A 25,438-nucleotide genomic window follows, 5' to 3' on the forward strand; every position below is an offset into this window, starting at 1 on the left:
TTTACATTAAATTACGCCTTTGTTTATTTTCTTTGCAACAGGCAGAACAAAAAACCCAGAAATCCATTTGAAAATCAATATTTTATTGAAAAAATCAGTTGGTTTGATTTACAAATATATGTTCAAGTAACAAGAGTAAAAAAAAATAAAAATTAGACGAAGATGAACAATAACATTTATCCTGTTTATAGAATTTTCAAGCAGATACATTGAAAGTAATCCATCATGGAATTAACCATACGAGCATGAAGAATGATAATTACAAATGAAAGTAAAACATGATACAAAATTCAACACCCATGGAAAGTATTCTTTCTCTCATAAAGTATCCTGTTATACAATACATGTAATCATTTATATAACACAAGTGTCAATTTGAACGAGATTCAGGGTTTCTAAATCACGGTTTCTTGCCTTTGCCTTTGTCTTTCTCCTTGTCCTTCCCTTTGGCTCCTCTATTCCATATCCATCCACCCACGTTGGAAGTTCTGTGTCTCCAGCGAGAAAAGTCGATGAATGGCAGGGAGGAACAAGTCACTAAAGGATTGCTGTAAACAAAACACCAGCTGTAAATGGGCTGTTAAACATACAACTCACTAAAGGATTGCTGTAAACAAAACAACCAGCTGTAAATGTGCTGTTAATTATATAATTCACGACAATGATTGCTGTAAAAAAAATAAACAGCAAGATGTGAATGTGTTTTCGACGGTTTTTGGTTTCTACATTGCTCATAACGTAATAGGGATATTTGCATGCTAACTATGTTTTAATTTAAAATTCGTTGAAAGAGAAATTCGTTTCTGAACTGGTTCGTCTGCTTGCTTGTTTTCCTATATAAAAGCAAGGAAGTTATATCAGGGACGTTTTTACTATATGTTAGTATATACGTCCCTGGTTATAGGCAAGCTCAAACATATCATTATTCCTTCCAACTTTTATCTTCTTTGCTTTAATTGAAATGAGACAATGACAATTTGCTTTCTTGATAGTGCAACAATTCACTTTGTTTCATTTTTTCTACTGAAATCAAGCAATAAACTCACTCTGCACTTGTTAAGGAGAGAGCATCCTTCTGAATTTCCTCCAAACCAAGGGTTTCACACAGAATCTTGGATAAAGTCACTTTTCGTATCTCTTGTAACTGTCCTGTAAATATAGTTTTCTCACACTTTTAAAGATAGTAAAAGAACTAAGACTCAGATCAAACAGATTGCTTTGACAGTGCATATGAAAACTGATTTACCTCTATGAGTTATATATACTGTCTATTTTTTATATTGCTTCGCAAGGTAAAAAAAAAATCTTTTAAATTTTGAAAATCTAAAGAAGAGAAGTTTTGATTTATGAACAAGCAGATACAAATTTAAAGTACAATTGAACTCTGCATGTAAAGGTTGTCATTCCAGTAAGCTGGATGGTCAATAATTACCAATAAGATACATGTACACCTTCAAATATTTTAGTCATACGAAATATTCCCTGTATTTTAGCTTTGATATTTCAATTTTCCCTAGATCTTTGAACAAATATTAGATTTAGGAGGTTGGGGGGGGGGGAGGGGGGTTCAAAATATAATATAACATAAAAGCCATCAGATTTAGCTGAACAATTTATATGTGATTTCTGAAGCTGTCGACTACTATTTGGTGAAGAAAAATTTCATATATTTTAGTATATAATTTTAATCATTTTAATCATTCAATCATTTTTATATGGAACTCTTTTTTTTTAAAGGAGATCATTATTGTCTATAATGACAGAAATCCCAAATCCCTTAATATAGACATAAGTTTGAAAATTACCACAACCATCCAGCCATCTTTAACCAACAGCAGCAGCTTGAAAATTATTTTTTCTCTTTCAAAAAGATTTTCATCACTTTGTACTTACGTCTTGGGAATCCCTCTACTCCATTCGTCTCGTACCAGTATCGGTCTCCGAACTTAATGTCATGGAACTGTCTCCCTAACAGGCATTCGAAGAGAGGCCCGACAAGTGCGTCATCACGTGGTGTCTCCGTGACTCCGCCCACAAACACATCTACGTCATTAACATCACTGTAATGGAAAGTTTTAACGTCATATATAGAATTTCAAACGTTTCTTTTGGATGTAAGTTTTGTTTAGTTATAATAAAAAGGAAAAGAATAATCATTTGCTTAACTTTAATTCGCAAATCGTAAAGTGTGAATTCATCAACAGTACTCTAGTGTGTTAACTATTTGTCAGAGAGAGAGAGAGAGAGAGAGAGAGAGAGAGAGAGAGAGAGAGAGAGAGAGAGAGAGAGAGATTTTCATGCAAATACAAATGTTTGAAATAGCTCCAAAAAAAGTTAGACTTTAGATGCTTTAGAAAAAAGGTGTAAATTGTTTTTAAAAAGGGGGCAGAGTGATACAGGTACAATGTATGCTACGTGTACAAGTAAAACATATGAAATGTGTAAAGAAATATCTAACAAAGGTTAATTAAAATGTAGACTGGAAACCAATATATTGATATAAATCACCAAAGTAAACCTCACTCATAAGTATTTTGTAGTCTAGTCCTGACGTCAGCGCTATGGTCCACTAAATTCGCAAAATTCTGGGCTACCGGAAGTCTACACCATTCTCGCCATGCATTGTAGGGAGGCAGAGCATGGTCCCTTCCTCTCTGGATGTTAAAGGACATGAGGTCAAAGGTTAATCCATTCACGTCACGGAAAAGTTCATTTCTCACTGCATCCTCAACTTGTCTGAAAATCATATGCATGGACTCTAACCACATTGAAGAAAGCTACACTGGTTCGTGTTTTGAAATGAATGAAATGCAAAAAAAAAAACCTGAAAATTTAAATTATGCGATTGGATTTGTACCTGTCCATTTTCCTAGCAGGAGTATCTAATAAAAAGCGCGCCAAATCCGGAATGTTGCTTCCGCCTTGCGTGACAACAATGTGTGGGTCCATTAAAACGTCTTCCGTTTTAAAAGTTTGGGTTGTTGCAAACTGCATAGTCTTGTAGCCAAACTCAGGGGGTATCTAATAAAATAGAAATTCATTGAATACTAGTAATTAATATCGCATCAGATCACAGACAGATCAATGTAATTTCATATATTACAGAAAAAAAATCACTAGCTTTCGTCTGCTAACGAACTTAAGGACGTTGTATGTTGTCAACAACTGTTGTTTCGTCTTACATATAACACCTTTTATTAAAATACATAATTTGAAGAAAAAAATTACAATAATATCTTATCACAATGAAGATGCGTTGTTAGATCAATAGCTGCTCTAAATACACATCAATTTATCACTCTCTCTTTTATCCGGAGGTAGAAAATTCTAAAATGACCGGGGCGATATGGTGCTATCTTAATGCTCATTTACTTTTATTAGATGTTGATTTGATTTGAACATATTTTTATTGTACAAAAATTACAACAGGGAATGGGCACAAGTTCAAAAACTTAGACCGCCCTCTCCCAATACAAGTATATAATACAGTAAAAATAATGTATGCACAACATGTAAGGTCAACAGATCATATGACAGTAATATAAAAATTTTCAATAGTGTACAAACATCAACTAAATCTTTTTGTACCTTTGATATAACGATAAACTAGAGAAAATAAATGTTTGTTTTCGCTGACACTGATTGCGTTGTCGCCCCAAAGTATGACATGAGTATTAACAATATTTAAATTTACAATATTGAAAATTTCATTAAGCAAAATATTTCTGGCCTCTTTATATTTATTACAAGTGAAAAAATAATGATAAGTGTCTTCGAGCTTGCCACACGAACAGAGTGGACTGTTGATAATATTACAACGAAAAAGATCACTATTTAGTACACAATTATGACGAAGTCTAGTATGAATAATATTAAAAAATCTGTCACCATAAGTAAAAAAATCAGGAGTCGCTTTCACGGACATCCTTTGAAAGCGCATTTCATTCATTAACAACAGTGGGAACAAATAAAGATTTATACAATTGTTAACGACGCGGACATTTTGATTCACTTTCAGAAGCCTTTAGATATTGTTTGTTGTAATTTCATTGGTATTACATAATAGTATAGTGAGTATAGTCATTTCATTATTATATCTTTAAATATAATTATTAGATGTTACAGTTCAAACTATTTTAAATCAGCCGAACATGTCTATATTGTCCATGGGAGATATAAACTATAAACAACCCTGACAGGAAAGTTATGGGCATTTAACAGCAGAGCAATTTATTGTTTAAACTGCTGACTCGAAAATAAAGAAAATATATAAACAATATCTAACCCCCATCAATCACCAGCACTGTTATTGACTCATTTAAATGAAGATTTTCTCAACCAAATATGTACTGACTATAATTCATAATTACAAGGGTAAAAATATAAAAACTCTTTGCAAAAAATACCTGTGAATGTCCATATCGGAGTGCTGCTGTGGCAACGACATTTTTCACGGTAGGGTTCACATCCTGGTCATATTTTCTCCAAAAACCACGTGATTGTAAATCCAAGTCGAGGTCCTCCCTTATTTGTTTTCCCAAAAGGACCGGAAGGTATTCTCCATAGGTAATTTGCTGAATAATGGCGCCCATAATTTTCTTCGTCTCCAAGAAGATCTCGTGACTTCTGCAGTTTCTTACTTTTCTTATTCCTTCCGCTATGATATTGTGTAGGCGGAGGAATACAACATGGAGTCCGCTCAAAGACGGTGCTTCATTCACTCTTTCATCGCCTGGAAGTAAAGGTTAAAAAGACTATATGAAATAGCTATGCAAATGAAACATTAAACTACCTTTTAAAATATTTCACACTTACTAGGGCAAAATATGACAGTGTAGTTTGTGTACAATTCAGATGATACCGCTTTGAGTTTGGCGGATTCTTAGTAGCAAAGACAAGTTGTTTACATGCACGAAAATAGTTATATTCTTTTAAAACATCAAATCTTTTATTATTACGATGCCGTACCTCCAAGTTGGCAGAAATCGCCTGCTTGATGGATATTACAAATGCCTCCATCAGGAAGTAAATCGCCTTCCGAGGTCCTGAGAGATCCTGAAACAGAGTGTGATTAGCTTTACAATTTCTACTTACATTTGAATGTAAGACGATTCATTATTTCAGTTAATAGAGACGTGAATAGGTAAAGCCTTTGGTCATACATTGTATGTTATTGAATGCAATGTCTGTCCACCTACATGTAATTATTGAGAATACGAAAACATCACTTTCAGAAGCCTTTAGATATTGTTTGTTGTAATTTCATTGGTATTATTACATAATAGTATAGTGAGTTTAGTCATTTCATTATTATATCTTTAAATATATATAATTATATGATCCTCACAAGATTATACACCTCTATCAATATTTTAATATGCCAAAAAATTCATTTGAGTATTGTTTAAACAGCTGTATAAGTATGGATACTAGTACTTAATGTTAAATTGACTAAAGCTTTAACTTGATATTCTATAAATGATTTTTTCTAAAGATTAGTTGAAGAGAGAGAGAGAGAGAGAGAGAGAGAGAGAGAGAGAGAGAGAGAGAGAGAGAGAGAGAGAGAGAGAGAGAGAGAGAGAGAGAAGCTCTATTTCAATCCTGTATTCAGTTACCCAATTTCCCACTCAAGTTTTCATTAAATGATTTAGTGTCGCCATAAATCATTCCTCCGTCAATATAAGAAGAAAGACGGTTCACTTGTTCTCTGTAACCTGAAAGTAGAAAACGAAAGTATACACCTAAACAGCATGCATTTATAAGCAAACTCATCACTATTATAGTTTGCAGTCATAATAATGAGATGTATTATGTAATTAGTAGAAATTGTGTATTCACATAAAGAAACACTTATAAATTTCTTATTTACTTTTTACTGTCTTTTAAAAAACTTTCGTTAGCCGTTTATTGTACTGACCTATAGAGCAGAAACTGTTAAAAGGAGCCGGGATAGACCGGGGGAAGTCCATGCAGGTGTGGCTATAGCGTGGGTCGTCGGCGGGAATCTCTATCCCAAAACATTCTGGGCTGAAATCAAGACAACATGCAAGGGCTCATTAATTGCTTTAACAATTTCCCTGTATTATTTTGAAGATATGAATTTGATTACAGTTAGAGTATGAATTTTTTTGTTGTTTCTTTTTAATTTCTGCGTTGGTATTTTCTTGTTTCGTCTTTAATTTCTAAAAAAAAAGGACTGTTTTCCCCCAAAACCATTTGAAGCTATATTCTGTAACTTACTCTGCAATATCGTCCCCGCAGCAATCTAAATGTTCGCCGTCCGTTCCTGCGAGTCATTAAAAATAAAAGTATAAAGATTAACACAGTCTTTTCCTATGTTAAGACAATTGTGTTGTCATTGTTGATGGCATTGATTATTTAAAATACGTCTTGGAAAAGTATAAACTTATCAATGATTTAAAAAAAAAAGATGAATATGATGTTTATGATAATGGTGATGAAAACGATGACAAGGATGATGATAATAATGATGATTAATGATGATGACGACGACGACGAAAATGATGACGACGACGACGAAAACGATGATGATGATGATGATGTTGATGTTGATAATGAAACCAAATAAACATAACAACGATGGTTCAAGTAAAGGTTAAAGGTTATGATGCGCTCACCGATAGCTATAGGAGTGAAAGTCAGGTCGTGGTCAATGAACTGACCAAAGGTAAACAGCATCAGGTTCCGCTTGTCGTCGGCCGGGGTTTCCGCGTCCCCCGATAGCACATTGTTACTAATCACTCGTGGACTCGGAAGCTGTCCGCCACTTTTACTTGTCTGACGAGGTATGTTGTATCCTTGAATTATGATATTTATGTACAATGGATATTTGTATGAATCTTGGTTTTTCATGTATCTGAATTTCATGGTTCATTAAGCAAATACTGCCGAAACGAACTGAACAATAGATGGATGAAGTTATGTTTTGGGATATGAACGACTCTCGAAATGTTATTATAGAAGAATAATTATTATTATTATAATTGATAATATTATGTATTAGCAGTTTTCTGTACTGTTGTTCTTGCAGCACGGTGGTAAATGTAACTAATACATATTTATCAAATTTAAGTATTACACTTTTATATATTGTACTAGTTTTTGCCTTCTGTGCTAAAAATCAAAGCATTGAAAAATCTATTTTGTGAAATTTTATATATTTACCGTCATCATAGACAGCCGGTAGATACCGCGCATGCGCATGTAGAGCCATGCCCCATGTTGGATTTTTGAGATTGTTACAAACACCATTGGCGCTTCTATACTTTGATTTTTTGTAGTCATCACAGGCAGGGGTTGTTTTATCACAGAGCTGCGTATAGAACGATTTCTGATAATTGTAGTTTCCATACAGATCAGTGAAAGAGAGCCCACTTCTGCAGAAAAAAGTATTTGAGTTTATTATACAAGAAAAAAAAAGACAATGGAAATCGTAGTATCCGAGAGCACTATGGACAGCGTTCAAATGTTTCCGTCTTCATTGAAATAATTCTTTTTAAATATGAAAAAATAAATAAGAGAATGAAAAGCTTAAAAAGAAGATATTTGTTTTCAATATAAGTTTGATATATGCATGCAAGTGTTTTTTCTCATGGCAAAACATGACAATGTAAACCTTTGAGGTGTATTTTTGACGTGTCTTTAAAACTTGTTTTCTTTACATAACGCTTTTTTTGGCCTTATATAAATACTAAAATTAAAAAAAAAAAGCATTGCGTTTATCTTATCGGTATTATTTTCGATGCATGCATACACATTGCTAAAAATGATAAAAAATCTGTTTCTTAGAAATGTTTATTTGTCAATACATACCTTGAGTTTTACAAAGGTTAAGTAGAAAATGTCGAATTTTGAACCATGTTTCGAATTGACAACTATTTTTTACTACTACTGATCTGAAATAAAAACTTTTTTTGAAAGATTTACCTGTAATTTTAAAGATTTACCTGTCGATAATGTTCTTGATGAGGTTGATGTATTTATAGCCATCCCTAGCAATGCTGTCCTCGTCGTTTCTTTGCTGCTGGAGAAAGGCGAATCCGTTCCCAGTGTCAGGTATATCAGAAACTAGGGGAAAAGAGAGCTACATTACAGTGGGTAACCAACACTCATTTGTAAGTTTTTAGGGTAGTGGAGGCAAGTTTCTTGGTATTTGGTATATCTAATTTGTAGGTCGTTATAATTTCAGGGTTAAATGGGGGAAAATGCTGCTTTACTTGTTTCTTTTCAATTTGTCGTGTTAGCTATGTTTTTGACATACTATATATTCAATGTTCCATATAGGTAACATACCGCTACCCATTCAACCCGGTAAAATAGAAAATCAGTGCACCTATGAGTTTCTGTATTTGAAATAACACAGTTGAAAACTTATGCCAATTTGCGTCATAGTTTAAAATTAATAAGAGGAACGAACTTAAAATGCTCAAAAGAAACCATTGGAAAACTTTGCCTAATTTTACACAATGACAAATAACTATACTATATACTATGAAATATTTGTCCCCGTTTTATTTTTGCCCCTTTTGCAATAGCTGTCGGCGGGCGAATTTAAGACTGGGTGATTTGTAACGAGACAAAATTATTTTTGTTGCAATGACTTTGGGCAATTTCAAGACGAGACAAAGTTTTACAAAGTCTAGAAGGGCGAAAATAACCCTGTCAACTGTAACCATCAATGTAGTCAACATTTTCATTGTAATAAAATATTCATCTTTTTAAAATGCCAGTTCATTGGATACAGTCATTCGACACCAAGAATCATGAGCGCCTCTTTGCCATGTGAAGTTATATCAAGGTATAATCTACATCTTGTATACTGTGTTATTTTTGTCTTTCTACATATGAAAACGTTGTCACACGTGTAGAATTCGCCCGGAAACAGTTAAAAATGGATATTTTTTTTTCTGATTAACACAGCAGTTTAAAAATTGTTTCAAATTCGCTCAGTTTTGAATTTGCCCTCTTACAATAAAGGAGAAAGGGGCAAAAGTAAAGCGGAGGCGAAAATTTCCCTGTATATTTTTGTTTAGATATTGTTTATATTACACATGTTCTTACCTTCCGGTCTTGAACAGGTTTTTCGCAGAGGTTCGTCGTATGTTTTTTGAATTGCCTCAGTGATGATGTCATCAATTTCGTCGACACTTTCAACATGTGTCGTCATAATGCTCACCAACAACATAAGCAGGTGGCAGTATTCCATTCTGAAAAGTATCTGTTTATCTTTATGATTTAAAGATTAATTAAGGAATGAATTTTATATTTATGTTTATGTTCATGGAGAAATGTGTTATTAAGTCCAGTGATAAGCCTGTCGACGCCGGGTCAGAAATCTAAATAAAATGCTACAACTGATCATTAGTATGCACTTACCTATTAGGAGGAGAATGTTGTAGCGCAGTGTCCGTGCGTATAAAATGGGGGTGCGGGAAACACAGCTCTCCAGTAGTCATCTGGAAGCTGTCTTTCTGCATCCTCTTTTTATACCGGTAAGAAAATTAAAACACTTTCACGCATTCTCAAAAGTAAAGTTAATAGATTCAGAGGGTTCAACTAATATTTTATTTTCAGAGATTTTTGTAATGAATATTAATGTTGATAAATTTCATTGTAATTAATATTTTATATTTATTGTTAAAATGTCATATTAATGTGTTATATCCAAATAATTTAATTCTGGTTGTAACGCGCTTTCTGATTGGCTAAAGAATTATTTTATATTGTATAAAGAATGTTGCCTACGTCATAGTAAGACTAACGTCAAAGATGTATTAATCTGCCTGACGTTACGTTTGAATTTTGTACAATTTGATGTCATTTTAAAGGTCAAATGACTGTTTTTATCTACAATTAATAGCAAACAATTAAACTATAAGCAATGAATTCAATACTAAGAAATACTGAATTCATTCCTTAAATAAAAGAGTAGTCATGCTGTCTTTCTGCCTCCTCTTTTATACAGACTGGGACACAGGCTACTCCCCATGTAGAGGAGGAGACATTCCGGTAACACCTTGGCTAGGGCATCCACCAGGTATCGGCATGTTGGAACAAAGATCTCGAGGATCTATATAAATTAAATATCATAACACTCCATATAACCCCTTGATGGACTTTTATAAAATATTACTGAAATCGTTATGATGTAGTGGTGGAGAATAGAGAAATCTAAAACATTGTTATCCAGCCCTCGTTTAAATACTCCTTTATACGACTACAAATATTTATAAGATACCTATCATCACGCCCTACAGGCTAACCTGATTATGGATTTTACACCTGTTACACCTTGATACGAATGGCAACATTTACCGAATTAAACGAAATAAAGAGTTTTACAAAGACTTAGTACAAATACTCCCTTAAAGTACAGTGTATTCGTTTTTACATAGAAAACCGACATTTAAAAATTAAAGAAGTCATATTTGAAGCAGATCAGTTGATTTTATCAGAATCGATTAATCATTGGAAGAGATATCTTAATTTAAGGGGCATGGTCACGATTTTGTTCAAACTCTATTTTCTTTTTTTTATTATTTACAATGCTTTAGGAATACATATGTAATGATTACCAAAAATTTTAGAGTCAGTCGTAAAGTTATAAGCAAGATGCAGTGCCAACAAGTCTTTGTCATGTAAACAAGGCTCGTGCCCTGTTTTTGTTTACATAGGTTCAATACACTCCTAAAAATCTTTTTCAACCTGATATATCTACCTTCTTATTCATTTTAAGCATAAATAAACAGATCCTAATGTTTAGAACGATCATTTTAGGTCTAAAACTGGAATTTTCAATTCAACGTTCAAAATGTAAACAAAAGCTTTGTTTACATAGCAAAGAATTGTAAGCTCTGTAACTTGCTTCTAACTCAACAAATGACACTCAAATTTTAGTTGCTTATTAAGAATGCCTAACTGAAGCATTGTTAACAATAAAATCGGAAAAATAATTTTTGACCAAAATCGTGACCATGCCCCTTTAATATTGAAACAATAGAATTCCCTTTCACAGTAGTTACTTGAATGGGTCGTAAGGAGGTTAGGTGTTCAATAAGATAACCATCAGATATGCATTAAAATTTTACTTATAACAATTTTGACATTAAACTATTTTTAGTAAAGAAAATATTCAAATGTATTAGAAATAAAATTTCAATAGTTGTCTCTATCTTTATATAGAGCTCTTTTTTTAAAGAAGATAAAAATAACTTTAAAATGGCCACGACCATTCAGCTACCCTTAACCAAATTGTTGAAAACAATTGATTTTAAAGACGGGGTCTTATAGAAATTATTTGACGCAAGACGTGGAATAATGCAAAAAATGAGAGGCGTTATACACATGCATGTGGTCAAGTCAAAATCCGAAATTTAAAGCTGCTTTATTTCATAATCGTAATGATGTTAGACATATATAGTATACGGTATTAATAATTGTGTAATTAAAATGGCTTACCTTTTACCTTATTTAGTTTCTTCAAACTGTTTCTGTAGTGTACGTTTCTGAATCATGAAATGTTTCTTTTGTGTCAGGATATTTATATTCATGTACATCCAAAAAATACAGACAAAAAACCCGAATTGGAAAAAAAAGACCGAAATTTTTCTCACATGCTCTATTTGCTTTCTGACAACATATTTAATTCGGCTACAGAAAATGATTGGTGGGATCGAATATCATTTTTATTATCAAGTGCATATTCAGTAAACCGAAAACAATAGTCGGGAATGAATCTTGCCGTAGGAATGGTTGTTAATTATTTAGAATTGGAGCAATAATATTGTTAGAAATCAATAATACAACGCTTTTGAAAATAATTTTTATAATTTTCATTTAGTAAATGATAAACAACTAATCTTCTTTCGGTATCATTTTTAAGTGTATGTGACTTTTACCAAAATATATGACTACAAAATAAAATGCAATTTTACAATTCACATTTCTTGCATTAAAAATCACTGTTCTTGTCACCTTTAAATATTCATACATCATTTGTATCATTGTTTTGAGCGTATTCAACTGTGTATAGTTTCATGTATATTTAAACAATGCAAAATGACGCTAAAGAATTTTGTCAAATGATGTGTTTTCAATGTCTATTGGGTCAGTTCATGTTTTGGGTACGTAAAACTATGCACAGGTATAACTCGGCGTATCATTTTTCATGAAGCCAACAGCGAATAAGGCAGTCAGACTGAATCAGTGTCATTTCATTTATAATTTTCACAAATCTTAAAACTTTCCCTCTTGACTAAGTGTTAAACGTATCGATTGTTTTGGTTTGTTTTGATAGGGATTTATTTTTTTCCTAATGCTACAGGTATTTGCAAGTTTTTCTTTGCACGAGAAAACAAGTAAACAACGTACTGATAAGCTGATAAAGTCATCCTCATGTTCTAGACGCGTTTTTCAAACACATCCATGCATGCTCAATGCAGAAACATAAACATACACAGTCTAGCAACAAGAATATAGGAGTGTCTTTACACAAAGATAAGAAATTTCTGCAATGAACACAAACAGAATCCAGAAATTGTGACAAAACAAAACAAACAAGAGCCATACAGATGTAAAAGCTACTTTCATTATCATGTTTCTAGTATCGGTAACGTTTAAAACAAATTTAAAACTTTGTCTTGCAAAGGAAGGGTAAACGCTGTTCTTCAGAATAGAGGAAAGAAGGTCTAGATTCTCAAATTTATTGCGCTTCAAAGATTTATTTTTAAATTGATAAACCTTAAATACAATGTACTTAAAACAATGTAGCGATGCATACATGTATAAGCATGCATCAAATGCATGTTACATGATAAGGGTCTATATGATTTTTACAATAAGTAGAAATGCTTGCTTAGGTAGTGTCAAACTAAAAATGCAAATAATGATGTTGCAAAGCTTTCCTTATAAGATAATAAATATAATTTCGCTTTTTATCCGATTGTTATTTTTCTAACCCGTGAAATAACTCTTATTGGTTAATTCTGGAGATTTTTAAATTAATATTTCTTTTCAAACTTAAGCTGTAGTTCTTGATCCGCTAAAATACTATGCATTGCATACTGAATTTTGTTCCCCTCTTTGAAATTTGACATGGGTTCTTGGTTACTCTTTTTATCAAAATCATTTTAATATTAATAATTTAAAAAAAGAAAAGAAATGCAAATTCCGGTGAACGATGGTACAACATATCGTTGTCATAATCTTGTCATGTTTTAATCAATGTCAGGTAATACCAGTTTACTCAAGGATATCTGATATTTCGGAAGCAGGCTTTCTAAATCAAGAAAATAGTTAACATTTTATATTAAACAAGATTATACCCCGCGCAAGCGCGGAAATTAACACTTACACATTAAAATGATACAATGCTTAATGTGTAGAACCATATTTTTGTTCATACTGTATATACTGTGCCGAAATATTTCTTAATTGCATTTTTCACTTATTCTGTAACTTTGAAATAAAAAACAGCATGGCTGAGAAACGGGCTTCAATGAAAAATATAATTTGAAATGGATATTAATATCTACACGTACGTTGCCTTAGCATGCAAAATTCTTCTTGTTGCAGCTGACTGAAAAAAATACAATTTTTTTAATCTACTTTCAAACCAGTTCGTCGGTATTAAGTGTGTCGCATCTCTAAGTTCTGTTCTTTAGGTCGAATTTCACTACAATTTTTGTCACAGTTTAAAGTAAGAATTTCAGATTTAAGACTGTTTTTAGAACACCCCCCCCCAACCCATTAAAATTCCTCGTTAAATGCATACATAATTTATTAATATATTAGACGTAGAACACAATATGTTCATTGTTTACAAATTAATGTGTAAGGTTTACTACCAATCCGCTAAAAATGTATGAAATTAAAAACAATGAACAAAATATCACTAAGTTTATAGATTTTAAGTTGGTTACAAAGTGGTTACCAAGGTGGCCATCTTGAATTTGATACTTAGCATAAAATATTTAGGCTACGAATATTTACGCAGCGGCTAGGCTATCTTACCGTTCAACTACCTAGCCCTACGTACCAGCTACGATCTTAACGCAGCCCTGGGTCACAAATATACGTGAACTTTTACTACTGACCAAAATCATATGCGCCAAGTCATAATTTTGGATGGACAAGATCTCATTTGCATATTAGGTTCGAATGTTGTGGCGCAGTGTACGGCAGTATAAAATTGGGTTGCGGGAAACATTCAAAGTATATTGTAACCATATGAATAAACATGCTGTCTTTCTGGCTTCTCCTTTCATAAAGATTGGGACATGGGGTTCTTCCTTTGTAGAGGCGACTTTCCAGTTAAGCACAATGCTATGACAAGGCCAGTTTTTGGCATATTGAAAAACATAAGATTATGAGGATCAAAATTGAGATATCATACATGTTCCATATGAGAAAGATACTAGGTAGATCCAGACGAGTGTTGTTCCATGTCGTTTGTTCTCCCGTTTCGAACCAGCCTGATCAATAGCAGACGTGCAGAATACTTATAAACATCTAAATACCGGCCATCGTCACTTCAAGTGAATTTCATGACTTGCCAGGGAGAAAAGTTAAAACATACGAGTACACGTGGCGATCTACATTTGTTGAGATGGTAGATTTGGTGGGGTGGGTGTGGTGTGTGGTAAATTTTATTTTACAGCGGGATCTGATAATCTTATCTGCAAGTTTTTTGGGTTTTTTTAAAAGCAGCAATCAAATTTAATCAAACGTTTTTGGCATAAACGAGGTGAATAATGTCAAACTGTTTCTAGTCTTGATAGCATGCAAAAACATGCAGACGTGACGTCAGGTGCATATGTGCATATACATCAAATCATAGACCGGATTTTCCTGGTTGCACGGCAAAGCATCGTGATATGCATCTAACGAAAGATCAAAACACAACTGTAAAATGCAAAAACAATTATTACGTTTGTCAATATGTTTAAAAATATCACAAAAAATCTCTTTATTAAAAATTCTAGTGGAACTTTGCCAAATGGTCGTGGCCATTCATTCTATATTTGCCTCATTTAAACAAAAAACTCTCCATAAAGATATAGGAAAATGATAAAATTTTAAGGCCAAAATATTTTTATTTTTTCTTTACTTAATAATATGCATGGACCAAAAAATCATATGAAAAAGCTTAAAGCAGATCTGAAGAGTAATTTGTAAACCACACAGTCTTCTGAAATACACTAATACTTTTTTTTTCAAAGGACTATATTTGGTATGGTCAAATATATGCCCCCAATTTTAACCTATTTTTTAATAGTATCATATACAACTCAAATCCTCATTAATCATTGTACAGAGGATGTCTATCAATTTAATTTTGGTTTGAGTCATAACTGCTCATTTGCTGTTTACCTATGACATCACCTTATTGACCCAATCCCACCAATTTTGCAAACAATGGGAATATTGTAATTTTTTCTTTTTATTTTGCATTCGAAAGAATAGAGCGCAGTAGTATGATTTTAACATATGTTTCTGTTCATATAGGTATACACATCATACTAGAAAATGGTGCTCGAGCAAGTCTACACTCGATATTTCCCAGTTGAAAAACCATCGAAAAACACTCATATTTTACTACAAAACATCAGTTCATCAAAATAAGACAAACTTCATGACGTCATTTCTACATCTTAACGGCACAGTGGTGATATCATTTCAACAATCTTCTACCTTTTTTTGAAAGCTCTTAAAAATATTTATTTTTGGGGGCGAAAAATGCACACAGAACTTTTTGGTAATTATTTTATTTGTTTGATGTATTTTTTGTGGGTTTGTATCTTATTTGCTTTTTTGTTTGGGGGATTAAAAGCCCTATCTTTTGCTATATGTTTGCTATGTTTTCGCTTGTTTTTGTTATCGCTGATGATGGAATGTATCTGAAAACAAAATCAAAATCGCGATGTCTACATATTTACGCCTTAGTAGTATAGGTTTTCATCATATTCACAAGAAGAGGAGTGACCTTTGATATTTGGAACTAGAATATGTGTGAAGATCGTCTTCTCCATAGAACCGCAAAGGGGCAAACAAATCAATATGGCCCTCTTTTAAAGGAGCGACCAATTGTAATAAACATATTGCTTTTTTTTCAAATGAAGTGGTATGTTTGCATCCAAAGGGGGTAACAAATCTCATTTTTATTCTTATTACCCGGTTTTATGAAATGTTGGTAGCCTTTAGATTATTGACCAATGGGAAAGATTACCAGATGTACGGAAATGCCGGTATTTATAATGCAGCTCCTAACATTTTTATCTTTTATTAAAAAATATGAAAGAATATGTTATCATATGCAGGTAAAAATAATCTGATTAGTGCAATTATCTGAAATTTGAAATCCATTTCATAAGATTACATCAGACATTAAAGTGAAATTTAAAGCTGATGAAACGAGTATTGAATATATTAACCAACTTCAAATGTGAAATGAAACATTGGCCCTGATCAAGTACTAAAAGGTTTACAAGAATATATTTAAGTTAAATTATGAACAAATCACTGATTATTATAAGAAAGACCTGAAACACTGCATGTATATTTTGTATGTGTATGTGTATTCAAATTACATTTATAAACCATTATGGTACAAACCTAAAATATCTTTTCTTACAACCTTCAAAATATAGTATTCTTTGTTTGAACCTAAATCAATGTAAATTCTTCATTAAATAGTTGGAAAGTTGTCCACTTTTAGCGACATGAAAAAACGGTAAACCTTTATAAAACATACCACGTTAAAAATACATTTTGCCAACAAAATATTTACCTATCTTAATGAACATATGACATTTAATTAAAAGATCTACAACAATTATATTTTCCTTTAATAGACATTTTGTTCGTCAAGGTTTCTGAAAAATTTCGATTATGGGTGTAGCAATACATGTATTTTTGTATCTGTCATAATTACAAAAACAACTACTGGTTGCTTGTAATTCATTTTTTATGAAAAATTTCGATTATAGACGTAACAATATTTTTGTACTAGTAACAATTACAAAAAGCAACTACCGGTTGCTGTTATTGATTTATTTTAATTTCCCTTTTTTCTTTAGGAGAAGAGGTACCTTTTTTGCGTGTTTTCTTTACCTGGTGGGTAACCGATCTATTTTTTGCTGTATTTTTGCTTTGTTATTTTGTCGGATGCGCTTTTTTTGTCGGGCCAAGATATAATTAACCCTGCATTCGCCAGACATTACATCAGACATTGAAGTGTAAGATAAATTCTTATTAAACGAGTATTGAATATATTAACCAACTTCAAATGTGTAATGAAGCACTCGTGCTGATCAAGTACTAAGAGGTTTACAAGAATTTAATTTTAATCTTAAATTCCTCCCTGATTATTATAAGAAAGACCTGGCATACATCATGTGTATTTTGTACTATTCAAATAGCATTTATAAACCCACTCTAATACAAGCCTCAAATCTTTTTTCACACAACCCTCAAAATTATGGTAATTTTTGTTTGAACCTAAATCAATGTCAATTGTGCTATTCATTAATAAAATGAAAAACACTCTCTTTGAAACTTTATAAATTATCTCATACTCTCTCAATTAAAATGCACAGAAATTTTTCTTACAATAAACAATATTTTCAATGGAAATTTATAATGCTAAATGATATATGTGGAGTATTTTGATTAATTTAAGTACTTATTTCAAATTTGTGTTTCCCTTTTGATTTTAAAACTAATCATTAAATTTTTTGTAAGTACTTATTTCAAATTTTTGTTTCCCTTTTGATTTTAAAACTAATCATTCAACTTTTTTAAAAAGAAAAAAAGATTAACCTTTCTTGACTTAAGATTTTTAAAACCAAGTTTATAGTGAATGGAAAATGAAAGTCATCAAAAAGTTAAAAGAAAAGGATTACAATAAAGGGAATGCTATTTTGATTATTGATATTGGTTACCTCTTTAATATCATTTTTATCACATGTTTACCTAAATAAACGGTGGATATCACTCATGTAATCATTTTATGATATTACACTGTGCATCATTACCCAGCTTGACATCATAATTAAACAATACGTAGGTCTGGACGGTTGATTGACAAAGAATAATCAAAGTACTGAAGTACTGACGGGAGTTGATTTTATCGATTATTTTTTATCTTAAAATCAAAGATATGTTATTTTGCTTGGCAAGTAGTTTATAATCTCTATTTGAATTACGCACATTTTTATAATATGGATTCTCGGACTTTTCCGACAAGAATATCGAGAACACCTTTTATGAATCATGTTGTGTTATATTAAAAAATAGAATTGATTTCATCAAACTATGTATCGGTATTCGAAATATTTCAAAACGTGTATGGATCCAACCAAAAATGAACTCTGGTCTCGTTCAACCAGATGCTCGGCTGTCTCCGTTAATCTCCGACAAGTAAGAGATAACAGGTCACGTGATAGCTTGATGATGCGACCTCAAAATATAGACTGATTCTCGGCTTGCCGGAGATGTAGGGAGACAGCCGATGGTTGAACGAGACTTTATTGAACTCTGGCGTAGGAATACATACGACTGCAAAAAACTTCTAAATTGTTCGTGCTATTTAAAATCTGACTATTTCTTAGGTATTTATAAATAAGTTTCCTTTTTAAAAAATGCTTCAGCGTACATTACATCGAATTTATCGATTATTTTCAAGAACTAACTCTTGTCAGCGGTGATGATTTGTGCTTAGGTCCAAACACTGTTTCAGTTTCGGTTTGCCAGAGTAACTGCATAGGAGAGTTGATTAAAATCAACTCCCAAAAAGGTGAAAACATAATTCAGTTGAAAAGTGTAGAGTTGTAAATGTTATTTTTTTCATAAATTAAAAAAAAAATATGTTCGAAAAAGAAATGATTGTTTGTTGATCATCAAGGAACTTTTTTCCAAGCGTAAAGTTTTTGACGTCTTGTAGTAAACGCGTTGTGCGACTCACAATCATAATTTTTACAGAAAAGATTGTGGTTTAACAAGACGTGGTAAAATATATGATAAAAAAATTCTCTCATGATTTGCGATGGTATATGATTTTTTACCCAACCAATTGTGTGTTTTCTATCCCCTCGCCAATTTGATTGATAAAGATCTTATCCATCAAAAATCATGAGATATCCCTTATATATTTGATATAACTACTTAAACTACAGATCACACCAAATGCGATTCTAGATGAACGATAACAAATATGGCATTAAGTGATATATATATATATATATATATATATATATATATATATATATATATATATATATATATATATATATATATATATATATATATATATATAAATATATGTTATTTGAGCCTTTTGTGTATCATATTGCTGTTGGCCATGTGTTGTCCGTAACCAGTTTTACATTTTCAACTTCATCTTAAAAAAATTTATTTCCTGTGTATTGTATGCTTGTAGCAATAAACTGTATGCATGTTGGGTGCATTTTATAGGAATTTGTAAAGATTTTAGAATATTGACCATTAAAGGCCAACAGGTCTTATTCTTCCAAAAGTTAACAGCTTTAAAGATGAAGATAAATAAATCATAAATCGTGTAACTCCCCCATCCCTACTCCTTTTTTAATGATGCTTGCAAACAGGAAATAATTTAAGTGGATTAAAAGTCAGAAAATACTTAGGTAAGTGTTTAGATCCAAAATAAGGTTTAAAATGCAAATATGGGTACATCTCACGGCTTTGGTATGCAGGTTATCGTCAAGGCCTGTGTGCCTTTTCATTTTTAACCATTTCGATGTACAGATTTTTGAGTCCTTTTTACATCTGCAAGGAAACTTATACAATCAATAAAAGGCATTTATATTCCAATTTCTGTTGCACTTTATAAACTTCAAAAATATTAAATCTAACTGTTTCTACTATAATATATAGAGCATGTACATGTATGCCCAATATTTTTAATAATTAGCTTTAGCTTGAAACATTTTCATTCATTAAAATATTTACTTTTAAAGAACATAGCTAATTATTGTCATTTTTGTAATTTCTATATTCATGAATGGTATATTCGGATGACTATAATGTATTATTTAGTAAATACATTAGTTCTAAATGCATTTGAAATTTAAAATCGAAGCCGATTACGGATTACAAACTTACATTTGCAATATCATAAACAGACTTGGAGCGAATTACATTGTACAGTAATGCATTTCATTACCATCACTTCATGAATTTGGGCATTAAATTACCATTGCCATTGCTTAATTTTCTTTAAGTAATGCATCACTATTACCATTACTTTGTGAAAAGTCAATAATAAGTTTTGAAAAAGTAAAGCTTAATAAAGAGTTTTTGCAATTTTTTCAAACATAAAACAAACTTTTACATATATATAGGTTCACGTTAAGTTCAATGACTTATACAAAATTCCTTCTTCATTTGCTAAGGATATTATCATCATATGGCATTATGAACAACATAAGTAAATAGATAATCATAGACAGCTGGCATGGTGCAATGTCAGGTATGAAATAGAGACACAGAAGTATAACAGAAAACAGATTATGGAATAACTTTGTGGCTATTAAAAGCTAAATGCAGACATTTCCCCAGATTAAACAATTCTTTAAAAATTTTGACACTTAATAATTGTATCAATTTACAAACAGAGGGTTTTTCTAAATTTCTTACTATTTTTTTTTACTGAGGACGCATTTAAACAAAAGACCGCTGTTGCACTTATTGATCAAAGTTTCAAAGGTTTCATCTTTTAACTGCATCCTGTCAGGTTTGAAAATATTTCTAGCTATATCAAATAATCATTTTACAGGAGCAGTGGAAGCTGGGACTGAAAGATACTGTTTGACAAAACTTACCTTAGGATATATTAAGTGCAATAATAGAAAAAATACATGAATCTTTTATTTTCTACGTTAGTCCAAACTGATGTATTTTATACTTCTTGATCCGCTCCACGATTTTATACTTAAACCAAACGATGCCAATAAGGGACACGCCTTTCACAAAAAAGAATTGATTTTCACATATATAATGCATAAAAGGTAGATGAATTATTCATGCATAAAAATAGGTAACATCCATAAATTCTGTATAAGATTTACAGTTGAATAAAAAAAAAACTCTGCGTAAAAAGTCTTTAAAAAATTGAATACCCTTTATTGATATCGTTAGATCGTTTATCGTATGTTTTTTCATTATATTAAGCTTTCTGTTCTGTAAATTCAATTAGAAAATGGAATATTGATAAAATAATTTTAAAGTTAGTAATTAAAAATGTGTGTTTGTAAATACATAAACAATATCTTATCACTTGTTAGTAATTTTATGTTAAATTATTCCAACTGCCATAGTTCCTAAGATCAACTCATGTTTTCACATACCTAACATATACGTACCATAACAGCGTGTTAGAAACAGTTTTGTGCATGAACAGTACAGTGTCATCAAGGACTCGTATTCAACATCCATTAATGCCGCTTTATGCAATGCAAAATACGCCCAAATAAGTATCAGTTTACGTTCTGAGGCCAATCTAAAGCTAAACCTAAAACTTTCGACTCTCTATGAAACTAACTCTCTGTGCGCTACATAAGCTATATTACTCCTAGCCATTTGATCCATAAAAAATAAATGATTATGAAATAATTTCATTTGCAGCAACATGACCCTAAGCCCGTGAAATGCTTCTTCGTGAGCCAAAGATTTTTGATCCACTACTACTTTAACGACCTTGAATAAAGTAGCAGACATTCTTGTCTAGCAAAGATGCCAAAAATGTGAATTTGCTCCATTTACTAAAACAAAAGTCCAGGTCTTGGGAATTACAAAGTTTCGATTTATTCCAGCTCAAATTCCGGAATATTAGGATTATTTTGCCGATTATTAGGTTAGTAACGGTAGTAGAAAAACAAATAAGTCAAGCGTGCAATTTTAAATTTTTGAAATGTTTATAAAATACAAAACAATTGAAAGTTCTCTCCAAATTGATTGGTGTTAAAAAGCACAAAAAACTCATAAATTTAGTAGTATAGAGAGATGCTGTCTTATAGAAGGACTGCATTCTCCTTATCTTTATCAGTGTAAGTTAATACATGAACCAGTTAATCTAACTGATGTCTGATATTTTGGATGAAGGGTCACTACACCAATAATACATTTTGCATTTTATATGGAAATCATCATAGATTTCCCTTTTTATCAAGCTTAAGACAACAGATAAAGCCAGTGTTGTTCAGTTTAATGATGTTTCCGGATTCAAACGAATTTGTTCATTATCAGAAACCCAGCGACACGGAACACTAATCAGCATCGAAACATTGGACAATTAAACTACATGAAAATGTTATAATTTTGTAGGAAAAAAGTTAAGGAATGTAAGTTATCGCCACGATTATTATGTATCATTAACAGGGAATGGGCGGGATGGGGTTTCATTCTCCGTTCATTTGTCGAAAGTTTTTTTTTAAAGCAACACGCACATTCAAGCAAACAAGTAAACAATTTATAAATAACGTAATTTATTGATAATGTTATGCTGTCTCTTGTCTCGACTATATGCAAAAAACATGCAGGCGAGGCTCCAGCCGGATACCTACATGTAATATTCAAACTAAAATAAGTTATCTTATGAAATTATTGTTAGGATTTTCCTGGTTGCACGGCAAGGTGTCAAGGTACATGTATGCATCTAAAGAAAGATCTAAAAGCACTCCTGTAAAAAAAAAAAGATTTAAATGTTTGTCAACTTGTTCATATCATGCGCAAAATCAGTCTCATAAAATAATAAACATTGTTTTAGTATGTTTTAACTGTTTGATTGTAACATGAGAATTCTTAAGATATACTGGATTGTATTGTAAACATTGTGACACGACAGTAAAATCATCCTAAAAGTTTTAGTTTCTGCGACGTAATTTATTTTAATTTGTATAAATGTATACATATATATATATTCAAGTTCATGAAATTTAATATTTTTGTATTGAACGCTGACGAAAAATAATGATTCCCCTAAAAGGTATCAGTATAAGGCATTTAGTTACTACAGCCTTACAAAAGTTCGCCCTTCACATGTAGTTGGTACTTGATGGGTTACACAGGCAGGAAATTCCAGTCTATCATTGCATAAGTAACTTAATTCAAGACATAGAAAGATGTATTTCATTGAACGACATCCTTTCAATCCTTATTTCGAATATAGAAAACAACATTTACCACCAATTCTCATCACTACTACTTCTACTGGTAATATTACAGAATAACGCATTACGTTTTAGCATACAATGCGTGTTCCAATGTCTTTAAAGAAACTGATGTATTGACCAGCTGGTTTTTTTTTTATTTTTTATTGTTTTAAACATTGATTGGCTTTCCAAATTAAGTGTATTCGATTTGAAGATTAAATGGTAAAATGTTGAAGGTCAAAGGTTGAAGGATAAATAAAACTAACTAGACATGATTCATGTTTGAAATGCATTTTGCGAAAAAAATAATTCTTTCTCTTGAGTGACATCTTACCTTTGATCAGCTACCGATGTTTTATGTTTATTTTCTATTCATTTTCAATATTTTTTTTGGGGGGGGGGGGGTGGGGGTATCTATTCTTGTCAGTTGTAAATTGGTCTTTCATATGCCAGACTATTCCTGAGTCTTTTGTCGAACAACCCGTTTCTGTATGTTGGGCCAAATTTTAATTTTAAATAGTTTTTGTTAAAATCTTTTACCTGTCAGCCGTCGAGTTTGTCTAGCCTGATAACGGACTGCTTTAAAAACAAAAAAATAGAAGCGGGATGAAAAAAAATAAAAGTGCTTCACATAGGTCAACATATGTTTTCATTAGTGGTAAAACATACTATTCACAAGACGGTACATGTATATTGTCAACCGATAGTGTTTTTATACCATCGAAAAAAACAACATTTTAGTTATCTGTTTATTGACTAAAATGTGACAGAGGCACATAACCCGATATGAACTAGATCTTTCCCTTAAAGATAAACAGTGTATCAAGTGTTATCCATGTCCAATAGAGATTTTTTGAGATTGAGATCATGTATACATGTACAAGACCTGAACTGCCAACCGGAAGAATATCGATCAACAAAATCTAAAAATTATAATGGCCTTTTTAAAGGAAAGATAAACAGGGAAAAAAAACAATAACATAAGGCCTTTTTTTCCAAAGAGGAGCTCGGGGGCCATACAAATTGGAAACAGGGCATAAAAATGAGGAGGGGAAAAGAAAAGTGTGAATTCTTAGGTTTTTTGACTTTGTAAACTTTTATTGCTACTAGATTATTGACTACTGGGTTGGCTGTTCAAAATTTGCCAAATTGAACGAAACTCTGATATACTAGGAGAGAGGAAATTACTACGTGTACTGGATTCTCTACACTACTTATGCAGCTCCTACTATAATTACCACTTAATATTTAAAAAACGCAAAGTTGGAACGTGATCATACGCAAGTATACATGTCGTTGACAGTAATATGACTGGAGAAGAATCTGAATTGTACGCTCCATTTCTTATGATGATATCAAACATTAAAGTTTTAGCTGATAAAATGAGCATTGAATATATTAGCGACCTTAAATGTGAAATGAACTTAACATACGCTTTAAATAAGTACTAAAAGGATTCCATTTGAATTCATCCCACACAAGAGAAAACTAAAAATTATTGTATGTAATAAGTACCACTGAATTAGCATGAACCCACATTAATTATTCACCCAGCATTCAAAGTTATGATATAATTTTAATTTATGTAATATCATGTAAATGACGTTAATTATCTTTTAAATTCGTTAAGTAGGAAATAGTTTGGTATAAGAAACTTTCTAATTCGTCTAGTAAAATGCACATTGTCAAATATATTTGCTACAGATGGACATTAAGGTTAGAACATAATAGTTGATAAACAGATCAGAGAATTGATTGAAAAAAAATTGGGTACCAGAGGCTGGAGCAGTTATCCCAATGAATAAAGTTCTGAAAATGAAGGTATAATAAAACAAAAATTATCATTATTCTTTTTTTCATTATATTGTTGTTGTTATTCAATTAACAGACTGTTTTCTTGGAATCCGAAATGCAAGCATAACATGAAATGAATAGTAGATGAACATGAAAATGAATATGATAAAAAAACCAGAGAGAACTATGCATCTATGCATGTGTTAAACAATAAATTTAATGCATTTTGATGGCAAATTACCCAGCTTTGAAAATTCAATTTTCTGTATCTTTATATAAAATGTATGAATATGTACCACAAAGTTATAAAATATTTGTACCCGAGTTCATCGATAAAACACTTTTATTTAAACGATTGTTTTTCTGTTGAAAAAAAAAACCAAAAAACAAAACAAACATTGACATTATGAAGAAATATTACAAACATTTTTAAAATTTTA

General features: G+C 31.7%; 2 protein-coding genes across 5 annotated transcripts; both read right to left on the minus strand.

Annotated features, from left to right (window-relative positions):
- Nucleotides 1-163: 163 nt before the first annotated feature.
- LOC136271899 (eosinophil peroxidase-like) lies at nt 164-6,888 on the minus strand. The gene is made up of 11 exons (XM_066072475.1): nt 6,639-6,888; nt 6,241-6,286; nt 5,918-6,027; nt 5,616-5,714; nt 4,969-5,055; nt 4,407-4,732; nt 2,858-3,021; nt 2,524-2,736; nt 1,894-2,060; nt 1,047-1,149; nt 164-548 (listed from the first exon to the last, which is right to left on the minus strand). The coding sequence occupies exons 1-11, from the start codon at nt 6,886-6,888 to the stop codon at nt 401-403; spliced, it is 1,713 nt and encodes a 570-aa protein (XP_065928547.1). The 3' UTR covers nt 164-400.
- Nucleotides 6,889-6,981: 93 nt separating this feature from the next.
- On the minus strand, nt 6,982-11,598 carry LOC136271795 (lactoperoxidase-like). 4 transcript variants are annotated; one of them, XM_066072321.1, is made up of 4 exons: nt 11,486-11,571; nt 9,082-9,238; nt 7,968-8,088; nt 6,982-7,397 (listed from the first exon to the last, which is right to left on the minus strand). In XM_066072321.1, the coding sequence occupies exons 2-4, from the start codon at nt 9,224-9,226 to the stop codon at nt 7,142-7,144; spliced, it is 522 nt and encodes a 173-aa protein (XP_065928393.1). In that variant the 5' UTR covers nt 9,227-9,238; nt 11,486-11,571; the 3' UTR covers nt 6,982-7,141. The 4 variants fall into 4 exon arrangements, 3 of the variants coding, with proteins under 3 accessions (XP_065928393.1, XP_065928392.1, XP_065928391.1); XM_066072320.1 differs by having other exon boundaries at nt 6,987-7,397; nt 9,082-9,227; nt 11,486-11,583; XM_066072319.1 differs by having other exon boundaries at nt 6,987-7,397; nt 11,479-11,582.
- Nucleotides 11,599-25,438: the final 13,840 nt, after the last annotated feature.

The sequence above is a fragment of the Magallana gigas genome, chromosome 9, assembly GCF_963853765.1.
Source record: "Magallana gigas chromosome 9, xbMagGiga1.1, whole genome shotgun sequence".
In the NCBI taxonomy this organism is placed as follows: Eukaryota; Metazoa; Mollusca; class Bivalvia; order Ostreida; family Ostreidae; genus Magallana; species Magallana gigas.